Source organism: Brassica napus, assembly GCF_020379485.1.
Source record: "Brassica napus cultivar Da-Ae chromosome C4 unlocalized genomic scaffold, Da-Ae chrC04_Random_25, whole genome shotgun sequence".
In the NCBI taxonomy this organism is placed as follows: Eukaryota; Viridiplantae; Streptophyta; class Magnoliopsida; order Brassicales; family Brassicaceae; genus Brassica; species Brassica napus.
Window position 1 is genome coordinate 1 of NW_026014247.1, and position 13,944 is coordinate 13,944.

General features: G+C 37.3%; 2 protein-coding genes, 1 long non-coding RNA gene and 2 pseudogenes across 3 annotated transcripts; 1 reads left to right on the forward strand and 4 right to left on the reverse strand.

Moving 5' to 3' along the window:
- The first annotated feature begins 18 nt into the window (after window positions 1–18).
- On the forward strand, window positions 19–1,560 carry LOC106434108 (annotated as a pseudogene).
- A 1,619-nt stretch (window positions 1,561–3,179) lies between these two features.
- LOC106434087 (non-classical arabinogalactan protein 30-like) lies at window positions 3,180–3,545 on the reverse strand. The gene has a single exon (XM_013874921.1). The coding sequence runs from the start codon at window positions 3,543–3,545 to the stop codon at window positions 3,180–3,182; it is 366 nt and encodes a 121-aa protein (XP_013730375.1).
- Window positions 3,546–4,314: 769 nt separating this feature from the next.
- Window positions 4,315–10,708, reverse strand: LOC125594760 (annotated as a pseudogene).
- LOC125594761 lies at window positions 6,946–7,312 on the reverse strand. Its single transcript, XR_007329980.1, has 3 exons — window positions 7,246–7,312; window positions 7,060–7,128; window positions 6,946–6,966 (listed from the first exon to the last, which is right to left on the reverse strand). It is a non-coding gene; the product is annotated as an uncharacterized LOC125594761 (long non-coding RNA).
- On the reverse strand, window positions 10,583–12,939 carry LOC106434117 (pentatricopeptide repeat-containing protein At2g29760, chloroplastic). The gene is given in 4 exon segments (XM_013874949.3): window positions 10,583–10,852; window positions 10,854–11,294; window positions 11,296–12,176; window positions 12,178–12,939. Coding segments are annotated over 4 exon segments (2,214 nt in total). The 3' UTR covers window positions 10,583–10,722.
- Between the last annotated feature and the right edge of the window lie 1,005 nt (window positions 12,940–13,944).

Consider the following 13,944-nt stretch of genomic DNA (forward strand, 5'->3'; position numbering starts at 1 on the left):
CGGGATAGTATTTACAACATGCCTGGTGGGGGGGGTTGTTGCGTAGAGGGTAGTGATGTAGGAATAGGCAGCCATATATCGGTAAATCCAGTGAAGTATATTGATTGGTCGTCGTCGTCCTACTCGTATCCTTGCAACTATGTTTTTATGGTCAAAGAGGGATATTTCATCTTTTCTGAACCGGAGGATCTTAAAATCTCCGCAACATTACAAGGTTTCCTGTGATACTTGATTGGACGAAACAAGGAACATGCCAACAGGCTGCAAACACGAGCTTTTGTGGAGAGAAGAGCAGATGCAGCAATAATGGACCCGGGTATTCTTGCAAATGTCTAGACGGGTTTGAAGGGAATCCCTACGCCCAACATGGCTGCAAAGGTAATACTCGTTTTTTTTTTACCTGCTCTTTCCTAAAATATTTTCATCTACACACTAATTGTTCACTGTTTTTGTTCTTACTAGACGTGGACGAGTGCAAAGTGAATGTTCATTCTTGTGGGAAGCACCAAACCTGCAAGAATGTCGATGGAACCTTCAGGTGCAAGAAGAAAAAGGAATGGACAAAAATCATTCTTTGTAAGTTTTTAGTTATAGCGTTGCGTTTTATTTATATATCTCTCTCTCATATTTAACTAAACCCCGCAAGGATACATATAATTAAACCAGTAAGCGTCATCGGATGCTTGGTGGGAGTGTGCTGCGTACTCCTGAAACTCAAGTTCCGTCAACTAGCCAAACTTAGAGAGAGGCGCTTCGAGTCAACGGTTGGCGCAGAGACTCCTAGAGTCACCGAATCAGTGTATCAAGATATTCACCGAGGAAGAGATCAAGCAAGCCACTCACGTCACGAGACCAGTTTTCTTGGTGGAGGAGGCCAAGGAGTCGTATTCAGAGCCACTCGCGATCAAAAGATCTCGAAACTGGGACCCTGACCAAGCTGGGCAGTTCGTTAACGAAATCATACTGCTTTCCCAAATCAACCACCCTAACATACCTCCACTTCTCGGCTCCTGTCTCTATAGTTCACCGTGACAATAAACCTGAGAATATTCTCTTAACTCAAACCTTGTCTGTGAAGCTATGTGATTTTGGATCCTCTAGACCTGTTCCTACCAGAACAGGCCAGCTCACCACATTGGTCCAAGGTACCTGGGGCTACCTTGATCCGGAGTATCTCCGGACACGTACCTTAACAGAAAAGAGCGATGTTATAGTTTCGGCGTGGTCTTGCTGGAACTGCTGTCTGGAGAAAAGGCGATAAGCTTTAACCCCCCACACGGGGAAAGGGTTCTGGTCAGTCACATAGACGCCGCGTTCAAAGGAAATCGCCTAAGTGAGGTGATGGATCAGAGGGTGGTGACTGATGACAATCAGGCAGTGATCCACCAAGTAGCTCTTCTGGGGTTGAGTTGCACCAGAATGTGTGGAGTTGAACGGCCAGATATGAGGAGAGTGGCTGAAGACCTTCGAGGTTTACAAGCTTCAGGACAAGTAGTACTGCAGGATGAGGCAGGTCCATCTGGATCCGCTTTTGAGATCGAAGAAATTAACTAGACATTGTCCTCTACATCTCTATCTTTTAGTTTTTTGTTGATTATTATCTTATTTCTTATTTTTCTTGTGTGTTTTATTCTCTGCAGCCTTTTTCGTTGTTTATGATGTTTGAACTATGTTGCAATAAAGTGTTATCAAATCTCAAATCATTCATGTGTCTAACAATAAATTGAAGTCTCTTTCTTTTGTGGGAAATTGATGACAATAGAACGTGAATTTAAAAGTCATTCTAGCTCCTAAATACAATGTGACACTAACGTTTAGTCAAGACAAGTTGTCAGTTTTTCGTATAATTTTAATTGCATCGAAGAAGTTAGGTTCAGTAGAAACAAAGCTTTTAATTTCTTTAATAGGCTTCGGTTTAACCATTTATTTATAAAAAAAAAAAGAAACTTATATTCTACATAACAAAAATTACAAAATATTATGTAGGCTTATGCACAGACCTGGCTTGAAAAAGGAACTGAAAATTTTTGTTTTTCAAATTCTATGCAATTTGTTTTAAATGTTTCTAGTAAATTAAAGTACACTTCTTTATGTCCCAGATCCTCGAGATTAAAAAAAAAAAAAAGTGGGTGAAAAAGTAAAATTGTATATCTTAAAATGATCTGTAATAATTCTCAGAAATTTAAAATATATATTTTGTTTCTTAATTTTTAAAATATTGTATTACTAATTATGATTGGTTTTATATGATTAAATTTATACCAATATTCGGTGAAGTAATTTTTGCTTTTGAATTCTAACATTAAAATTAGAGAGATTATAGTTACGAGATAATTATGTTTCTTCTTCTCACAACTTAACCGATTGTGGTTTGACAGAAGTTTGCCTAAGTAATTTTCTAAGACAGAATTTTGCTCCTACAATGGTGTGTAGTTTCGTAGGTGTCTATCTTGAGGATACAACTATCGATCTCCGTACAACACACCCGTACCGAAACTCTAGCAAACTTTACTTTGTGTTTTTCTTAAGAAACTTGTTATGGAAAAGAAGAAGATTAAATCCAATTGATTCTCAGTAATCTTCTCTTTCATTTTATATAATGACTCAAGTGGTGCCTTTAATCAATACATTAGTTAATTCACTGTAACGAACAAGAGAGAGTAATGAGAAATATCTTTTCTTCTCTAACAAATTTTCTCATCACCTTCATGAATCGTAATAGGTGACGCGGGTGGTGACACAAAACTTGAACTTAAATAGTAAAAATGAACAACTAAGTCATTATTTTTTTTAAAATTGTTGTGGTGAATTTATTTACCTTTGTCGATTTTTTTTTGATGGCATGTCATGAACAACAGAACAGGTTTCTTTTTCACCAGTTGAGCTAAAGTTGATAATATGGGAGATTAGGGAACAAGGATCCGTTGCATTTGGTTGTGTTAACCAAAAAAATTATTAGTCACAAACACATCTTAACTCATTCAATATCTTAATCTAGTTTTCTATTTTAATGGTAAATCTATGTTTATCCATTGTGATTTTATGAAGGGACATGAACTAATAACCTTCACCCAGCTGAGCTATTTTCGCGTGGTAGAATATAGTTTTTTTTTTTGTCAAAGAAACATTTTAAACAATAATATGAACATTTGCCAGTGAGATTATGTCTATATATACATCTACATTTGAGGCTCATGCCTTTTTTGTATAATGGTGAGCACGGCTCTGTATATACCTTTAACAGGTTTGGCGCCTTCGAGATTGTTTACACCGGCGTACTTGCAGGCTTTGCAGAAGACCACACCCCGCATGGCCACTAGTGTCCTGTTGAACTTAGGAGGTGAAACCGGTGGGAGAACCGGAGGCTTGATCGTAGCTATGGCAGGTGGGAGAGTTGGTATCTTGATAGGAGCTTTGGCCGGTGGGAGAGTTGGCAATGGTGTTATTAGTTTCATTGGAGGTTGAGCTGTAGTGCTGAAAACAGAGGAAATGAAGCAGCAAAGTGCTATGAGAGTTAGCAAAACACTCTTACCAGTGAAACCCATCTTTATCAAGATACCCTCAAGTTCAGTGAGCTTATTTTTGGTGCACTATGAGAAAGAAAATGATAGATTAATGTAAGAGATAAAAGCGTACATTAAGAGGGGAAACAACTACCCTAATTTTCGGTTAGCTAATTTTTTTTTCTGTATTTACTCTCTCATTCTTTATTTTTAATCGTTCTATCTCTTCATCATTTTTCTAACCGTTGATTGCATCAACAAAAATCCATATTTTTTGCCCGCACGGGACACTAGTAATATATTACAAGGCCTATGTGGTTCCAATCCATCATCATTCATCAAACAAAAGATATGCTTTCCCTCTTGTTTAACCGCTGTACCCTTCATAAAGGATGAAGGGATGTGTAGTGAAATTACAACACATTTTTTTTGGTATTATATTCTCTTGATGAATTTTGTTTGATGAATGATGATGGATTGGAACCACATAGGCCTTGTGATTCTGAACCGATCCGAACATTGGTATTCTGTTCGGTTAGGAGCTCTGATATAGTTGGTAATTTACAAAGACAATTTGGTCAGTATGGTTATTGGTTAGTTTGGTTTTCTAGTCAAAAAGTTCTAACCAAAATGATGCTGATTCAATTTAAACCATATCAGAATCATATCAAATTTTTAAACGGAAAAAACAAAATTACCTGAATTTTAACCATATTAAACTAGAATTTAATACAAATGGCTATGAAATATAAAATGATGTGTAGATGAAGATGAAGCTACAAAAGTTTAATGCTATTCTTGAAATTTTTTTATAAGTTCAGGACTTTCGATACATATACTCTCAAATAGTTAGGGGGTGTCATACTTTGTTTTGTAAGAAACAAGCATCAACTTTATATCAGGAACTCAGGAAGGTCACTGCACTAAACAGAAACATTAGTTACATTAAAACATGTCTTGCTCCAAGGGTCTTTAACTGAATGTGAGGCTGTTTTAGAAAAGACGGAGGGACATTTTGAGATTGTTCTGTTTCCATTTCGGAAGTGCATAGAACTTTGGTTTTGTCATTTCGAATCTTTCTTCGAACTCTTTCTCTGTTAAGTACGCCTGGAAGACAAAAAAAAAAATAATAATCTTGGAAGTTCATGTGTTATTCCATAATATATCATACTAGATCTAAGTTGACATATGTGATTGCAGGATTACCTCTCTTCTTGTTGCATCTATATCTGTCACTGGCTTCGGAGAATCAACTCTAAGCTGTTCGTATGAATATGCAAGTGACTCTAGACTAAGATCGACTTTGATTCCTCCCAGTGAATTCTCTTTAGATATGTCTGAATTCGAGCTCGTCGATCCTGCATCGAAAAATAATGTTTTGATGTGAGATTTAAAGCATCAAATAGCTTAGAGGCAATTACAACATTGAGGAATCAATGGAAGATTTGTTGGTATAATCATCAAGAAGTTTATGTTGTTACTATAGTTATATATTCTGCTACCTTACGAGTTATATGAGCAAGAAGGTCAAAGAAAAGGTTGAAATATGAAACCTTACCATTGTTTGTATCCACTGAAAGAGATTCTGAGAAAAGCTTTTTGACAAGTGGAGTAGAGTCACTGTTGCTTTCTCTGCCTTGTGAATAGCTTGGAAACTTTCGCTGGAGCAAGATGATACTCCTCGCTCTGATCCATTTGACCGACTTCGCGAACCACGTGATGCGTTCTCCTTTGAGTCTGATCTCCACGGGCTTCCACTAGATCTCTGAAAGAACAAATGTTGCAGCCACTTAGAAACACGTTGATCATTTCTTATATTTGGTTAGTTTATGATCATTTATCTATTAAAACATCAGTAGTCTTTTTCACATTACTTTTGTTTTTCACAAACTAAATTCTTTCAACCGTGACTTACATTAGTGACTGACTCCTTCCCTTTCAGACTAGCAAGCTTCCTTTCAAATGAATTACCATGCATCTGCAATGTACCCATGCATGCATAAATTAATTATTAGTGCAAGTTCAGTAGACTAGTATCAAAAGCTTATGTTGAGGTGATTTAGGAGGGAGGTCCCTTACGTTTGCCTTTTCAGGAACCCAATCAAAGAAACGGGTGAAAAATGGTGGCTCGTGGCCTTCTGTGACAACATATACAGGACTCCTCACTGTTAATAAACCTTCCTCCAGTATGTCCATTTCTAGAAATTTCTGCAAATATCACAAGTACAACAAACTAAGAAACACTAAAAACAGGAACATGAGTTTTTTGCTTCCTAAATCTTATATATGTTGTTGGATTAGTCTAATTATTAAGTCATGTTTACACCCTTGTCCAAAAAAAAAACAGAGGAAACTAACCAGACCAAGAGTAAGAGCTTGTTGCTTCGACTTTATGTTTGAGTTTAGTCCAATCCAGACATACACTTCAGTTTGGCAGTCCAGCAGTAATATCATCTTCAGTAGTTAAGTCGTCTTGCACAAAATTGTATACTTCTTTCGCCTAAAAATCATGCAATCAGATGAGAGAGTATTCCAAGCTGATTTTATGCTCACTTAATTAATACACACGTGAATCGTACCTTGAGTACATCTGAAGAGAAGAGCAAAACGAGACCACTTTTACGTTAGGCATAAAAATACAAGTGCGTATAGCTGAACCATGTAACTAAACAATAATATATAATAAGATGAAAAGAACACAAATTCAAAGAGATGTTTACCATTACCTGAAATACAAGAACATGTAAATAAACGTGGTTCTTCTACTTGTTTTCTCGTTTCCTTTTCTTTAGGGTACTCTGTTTTGCCACCAAGCAAATCCCAGAATGTGTCTGGTTCACTTCCTTCCCTTGTGGTCATGGGTTGCCTAGACGGCTGCAGATGGAAACCAAGAAACATATTTGTTACTAGCAACCTGAAGAAAAATAACTAACTCTTAATAAGCCGGAAGGCATGTATGTATGTTAAAGGTTACTTACATCAAGGAAATATAGCATTCTGTCAAGAACATCATGGTCAGACTCTGAGGTAAGTTTCCCAATCCAAGTGAAGACAGAAGCTTCATTTTTTAAATGTAACAGTAGGATGAGTTCAAGGAGGTTGCTGCCTGCATGCAGTTGAACCAAAGACATATAATTATACTACCAAAACGTATTTATGACAAAGCAGAATCGCAGAAAGGACAAGAGAACCCACTAGGTCAACTTGAATTGCTTGCATGCTCCTTGAGCTTGTCCTTGAACACGGAAAAGAGAAGCCTTGCTTTCACATTCGTTTGCATTCTCCACTAGAAACGTTGTTTTGTACCGTTTACTCAAACCACCCTGGAAAAGTATCAAAGAAGTAGAGTCGCATACTAAAATACAAAATGTTCAAGAAAGTATTGCAAACTGACCTTGAAAACACTAGCGACTGGAACATTGAATAAAAGCGAGAAGGTTCGTTGGCCCTGGTGTATATGACACTGGAATATGGAGAACGTCAAATGTAACAACAAATCAGTTAGTTCGAACCAAATAAGAGAAAAATAAAAAAAATGATATGATTAGGAACTAACCATTACAGATTCACCCTTGGTTGAAGAAACAATGGCACTAGCATTAGATATGGCATCAGCTCTATCTTCCTGCAATGAAGTGAAGTAAAAAAAAAAGAAAAAACAAACCAAGGTCATTGAGGAACAACAAATCACAATGATTGTTGAAAAGAAACAAAACTCAAAGGCTACATACAGCCTGCGTACCTCCATGCTTTCACAACCTATCCATACATATAATAGATATTCGTTTCTTTCATTGTAAGTATATACTGCACAATGTACACAACAGATGAATAGCAATCAGCCATGCAGTAAAATCCATGCCTTGCTCATGGTCATATATATAGAACACGATAACACCCATGCATCAATCATCCGACAGCCATGGCAATAAAGAGTGCAGAGATAGCACGCACCCAGCAGCTCAGAAGAAGTAAAAAGAGAGTTAGAAGTATCTAAGAGATCAAGTATTGATAAGAGAAAGAAACATAGAGTTGAAAGCATCAAAGAAAGAACAACCAACATATCATAAAAAGAAAGAAAGTTAAGTAGCACTATAGACCATATCAATAATAATAATAATATGAAACACAGACCTGCCACTTTTTCTCGACCTCATTGTAAAGGCTAGACTCTGCTGTCTGAGGCCACTCATCAAAAAACGATCTGAATCTAGCATTCTCTAGTCCTTCTGTTAGAAGTACTAGACTTGTGCTGGTCGAGCGTCCCTCCTTTCGTAGAAACTCCTAAACATTTACATTTTATGCTTCTGCATCAATCAACTTATATACTACTACCAAGAATACTTACTTCTGAGGAAGAAATGGACGTCTTCCTTTCAGTGAGCGATGTGTTTTCTTCCCATCCAAACGAATACTTCGCTGTCACAGTCCAGCATGTAGCATTTGTCCTTTTCAAGCATATCTTTGTTCAAAGAACTTGTTTCAGTTGGATGTAGATTCCCCGAGTATCTATCCTGTTTGTTCATATGATGGTCTCTTTTAAAAACATCCTTTTAAACAAATAAATTAAACAAAAATCTTTACCATAACAGTTTTGCACATGTGGTTGGAGTCTGTTCTTGGTTTGTAGAAGATGAACACTTTGGAATGGGTGCATAACCACCAAGAAAGTCCAGAACTCACCAGCATCTGCATCACCTAAAAACTTTCCATCCTCTACAAGAAACTAAAATAAATTATTTTTTTTTTTCAGTACCTTGCTTAAGAGGAGGAAAAAAATCTAACCGATAGTGGCGACCTGACACCTTCCTGCATGCTTGTTATCCTTTATGTATTCCACAACCTCCAAGGCTTTAGCCTTCTCCTGAGTGCTTGAGTTGCAACCGGCAAAGAGGAACACTTTTGATGCAGTATCGAGAACAAACACATCGTCATGGTTCAGTGATGACCGTAGAAAAGGCACCTTGTGTACATCAAAATCAATCAACCATTAATGAAGAGCTTGAAGCCTAAACATGTCAAGCCTCATCATATACCTCTTTAACTCGAACAGCATGGTCTCCTTTGCACATTAGTAAGGTGACAGGGTATGTCTCTTCGGCCAGACCATTTTGTGGTGAATACTTCCCTTCAACGGGTATGATACAAGGTTTGAAGTATGAGAGGAACTTCTCAGTCTCTTGACCTTGAACTTCACGGTACTGAACCGTACAACATCCAAGTGCTGCATCTAACTCTAGTGCTTTGTCAGATGCCAAAACTGAGTCCACCTTCAGATTTTTTTAAAAATAGGTAAACAATCTTTAGTTATTCCATATACATTAAAACAGTTGTCAAGAAGATGAAGAAGCAAAACCTCAGTTGCATCATGTCCTAGCCAATAGTGAATGTCATACTGAGGAGATCCGATCTTCCGCAAAGCCGTCTACACATCACACACAGAAACTAAGTATTATTTAGCACACCACTTGAAATTTCAAATCTAAGTGAGAGATGCATCTTACGCTGAGAAGAAGGTAAGCATTCCAGAGTGGAATCTTCCGAAAGAAGACTTGGGGATCGATATAAGCTGATTATTGTGGATGCACCAAACCTCCAGGCCGCTAAAAAGAGTACAAGCATAAGAGGAAAGAGACAAACTATCTTCTTCTCGTGGATCGCATTAAAAAGAAAAGAAGCGTACCCTTTAGTTCCAACACCTTGAAATGCAGAATCAATGTCTTTGCTTAGCCTAAACATTTTGTTATCTCATCTTCCTACAAGGCTACAACACAGTGCAACGCTTAATTAATCTGAAAAATCATAAAACCAAAAGAGAAGAAGAAGAGTAAACATCAATCACACAACAGAACAACAACAGTGTTGTTCTAACCAACGCCGTTACATTTATATTTACGTTTTCTTTTTTTCTTGTTCCTGCATATGCACGCAAGCCTACTCTAACAAAACAATTTATCTCTTAGTTTCCCAATTTCTAAAGAAAAACTCATATAACGCCGAAGAAGATCTCTTACAAGAATGATGTGAATCGAAACGTAAATAGCATTAAAAACATAGAATGGACACTAATTACTAGCAATTAATAGAGAAAGTGGAGATGATTGTTTGATTTTTGAATACTTACAGAGATGAGATGAGGGCAGAAGGATAGGAGAAGAAAACAAGAGATTTCAAAAGCTGAAGAGGAAGCAGCGGCCAAACAAACAGATGAGTAAATAATTATAATGCCTTTTTTATCTCTGCTGCATGCCACTTTGTGGGGGCCCCACCACAACGTTTCATTTCAAAGTAGACATAAAAACGCGCCTTTTTGGTTGGATTTCTTTGTATTATTATTTTAATTTTGCAACCCATATATGTATAATTGTATATTATATATATATTTTTCTTTCTATAGATACTGAAATTTAATATATGGAGTATATCTTAATTGGCTGGAACATATAAATATACAAAAAAAATTGTTGCCTAATTTTTGTTATTTTTCATAATATCCTAATTTCAGTGAAAGAAAACAAATCCATAACTAATTTCAGAGAAATTATTGACTTTTGTCAGCATTTTGTTCTCATTTTTTTTTTTGAACAACTGCATTTTGTGTTCTCATTAGTAACAGATTACAGAATAAAATCTATAAATTAAGTGTACTATTCACCAAAATACTAATTATTAGTATTATTTGAACTTTTAGAAACTGAAGTAAGTCTTCATTATCATCCAAAAGTTACTTTCAGTATAAACTCTTTGAATTATTTCAAAAAAAGGGAAGATAGAAACAATGATTTTCACTTTTTATACTTGATCCAAACCTTTCGCTGGTGGAAAGTAAGATCTCAGGACACTGTATCTAATGATCTACTCATTGTCTTTTGTATAACACTAGTGTAACCCTTTTAAACATAAACGTATGAAAAAATAGAGACAGCCAACCAACAAACCATACTTCAAAATCCAAGATGGATGGAGGAACATACCAAGATGAAGTCTAGTTTGATGATGGCAACACACAACGAGCACTCATTGGCTGATGATGGTTCTTACCATTCCCAGAATATCCTGGGATTCAACAAACTATCAAAGGTCCAAAATGATTAGAAAAATGACAGTTCTGGTAACTGATGGTACAGCGAGGAAGTCCATATATCATTACAGTCTACAGTGATGATCATATGATATGATTGCAATACAAAATTTTGACAATAAAAAGAATCTGAAATTTTCACCAGAAATCGTTACAAGAACACTGCCCATTTCTGAAATGGTGAAACCGATACCGGTCCCTCACTATGATCTCTCTATCATAGAGCTGAGATATCAGCTTAGCAACTGAATGACAATCTCCACACACCCAGATTCTTAATCACCCTAATCGCCTTAGGAGCCTCCGTTGATATCAGTCCATAACAAATCGCCAACTTCTCACTATGCAGATTCAGAGACTGCTCCTTCATCTCTTCTTCATCGATGATCTGCAGGACCTGAGACATCTCTGGCTCGTAGCCATTCGCTTTCAAACTCTCCATAACCTCGTTTAACTTCCCGTACACCTTCTCACACATCGGGTGCTCGTTGTCTCCCGAGAGAAACTCGTGGATCGTCCCATCTATCTCAATCGAGCTGCATCCTGGCTCTTTCTTAAGTCCGGTGACTCTCATGTGCTTCCTCAGCTCAGAAACGCTTTCCCATTTCCCGGACTTCGCGTATATGTTTGATAACAACACGTGCGCGCCGTCGTTCCTAGGTTCGAGCTCAAGCAAACGTGTACACGCCCTTTCAGCGAGACTCAGATTGGTGGATCTTACAAGCTCCTAGAAGCGCTCCCCAGACAGACGCACTCGGAGGAATCGGCATCGCTTCTATGAACTTCACAGCTTTTTCTAGATAACCCGAGCGACCAAGAACGTCAACTATACAAGCGTAATGCTTTTCCTGAGGGACAATACCATAACTCGATTCCATTTCTTTAAATAATAACTCAGCCTCATCTACCAAACCACTATGACTACAAGCACAGAACACATTGGTGAAAGTCACACCGTTAGGCTTCACATTAGCCTCCTGCATTTTATAAAACATATCCAATGCTTCGTTTCCACATCCGTGCATCGCTAAGCCACCAATCATCGCGCTCCACACAAACACATCTCTCCTCTCTACGGAACTGAACACCTCACGAGCCTTTTCAAGATCTCCGCATTTAGAGTACATATGAATCAACGCACTCGTAACGTAAAAATTCAACCTAATGCCGTGCTTTTTGATGTAGCTATGGATCCATCTACCTAACTCCAGTGCCCCTACCTGCGCACAAGCCGATAAAGTACTCACCAGCGTGATCTGATTCAGCTTTATGTTCTTCTGAAGCTGCAGCTCATGGAACACTAGAAGCGCCTCGTTAGGCTTACCGTTCTGCTCATAAGCAGATATAAGAGCATTCCAAGCAACTATATCCTTCTTAGGCATAGAGTTAAGAACCTCTCTAGCCGCTTCGTAGTCTTCCAAAATCGCATACCCATCAAGCATTGTTGTCCACGTGACGTTATCTCTCTCCTCCATCTTATCAAACAGCCTCTTCGCGTCCTCTATGCTTCCACACTTGGTGTACATATCAAGCATCGCGTTAGCCAACGTCAAGTTCACGTTCACTCTGTTTTCTTCGATGTAAGAACAAACCCCTCCTCCCGAACTCAAGATTCCGCGTCTTTGCACAAGCGGACAAGACGCCAACCATCGTGACGTGACTCGCCTTAACGTCCTCCGACTCCATCTTCTTGAAAAGCTCCAAGGCCTTATCTGGAGAGCCCTTCTGCACAAACCCTGTAATCATCGAGTTCCAAGAAACCACGTCCTTTTCTTGAATCGTGGTAAACACTTTACAAGCAGAATCCAAATCCCCACAGGAGAAGTAACAATGTATCAAAGAATTGGCCACGAAGACGTCGCATCCGACGGCTGATTTAACAGCCATCCCGTGAAGGGATTGGCCCAGAGATAAAGAAGAAACTTCTGCGGCAGCTTTGATGAGGAAAGGGAAAGTGTACTTGTTGGGACCGAACCGGCTGTCCGAAACCATGTCCAAGAAGACCGAGATGCTACGGAGAGGGTCTGGTCCCGAAGCGTAAGCGCGGATGAGTGTGTTCCAGGTGAAGGAGTTTGGCTGGGGAATTTGATCGAACACCTTGCAGGCGTAATCGAGACTCGCGAAGTGGGAGAGGGCGGAGATGGCGAATAGCTTGCTGGCTGAGTAAGGGTCGCTGAAGAGACCGGTGCGGACCATTTGGGCGTGGATTTGTTTTAGTTGTCGGAGGTTGGAACATCGGTCGATCAGGGAGATAGTGTGGCTGGAGCGGTCGTTATTGGCCGTTGGTTGATTGGGATTGGAGAAGGTCGGGTGACGTGGCAGTGAGAGAGGTTGTGCTGTGGAGAAGCTAGCCATTGCTTCGTCTCTCTTTGTAACTCCTTTTGGGTATAATATATAAAAGAGAAACATCGTAATAAATGTATTCACACTATAATAGATATGTGGCAGCCTCACGATAATTTGATAATAAATATGCTAATACGTTTACACTATATTCATAAATGTGTTTACACTATATACTTATATTTTTAATATAAAACTCATATGAACGGTTCCAATAAAACTTTGGATTTTTCGTTTCGAATCAAAACAAATAACGAATCAAAATCTAAACTATATATATATATTTTTATTGTTTACGGATAAAGTCAGGCAAAATATTTCTAAATTTTGTTTCCATTTGTTATCCGTTTGATTTGAAACAAAAAATATGGATATCTGTAACTCTACGAAGCAAATCAGTTACTAAAATATAATTAAAAAAAAAACAAATCACAAATTCCAATATTTTTAGGAACGGATATCAAATTCGATCTGTTATATGCATATATGTACTATATGTACAGAATTATATATATATATATATATATATATATATATATATATTATATGTTTATATATTATAGTTTATATTTTACAATATTTTATGAATTAAATTTTATAATAGGTATTAAAGTTTAGAAAGTTAAATAATATTTTATTTTGTAAAAAAATGTTATTATTAAATTTTTCAATTATTTTATAAAATTTATTTTATTTACAGATCAAATAGGATATTCTTTAAAATTCTAAATCATTTCGGTTATCAGAGTCACCGACTATCTAGGTGGCTAAAGATTGAATCGACTTGAATGCCTCCAAATACCCAGATATTCGATATGTGCACACCTCTATTTACGGATACAATTGATTTTTCTTTATATGGAAAAATTCACTAATGTCAAGGCCTTTTTAATTTTTAATTAATTTTAATTTCATCTTTCATGTATTATTTAGAACAAAAATGTCATTTAATATAAATTAACAATATCTTTATATATTTGTCATTTATTCTTATATACTTTTACATACACATACATA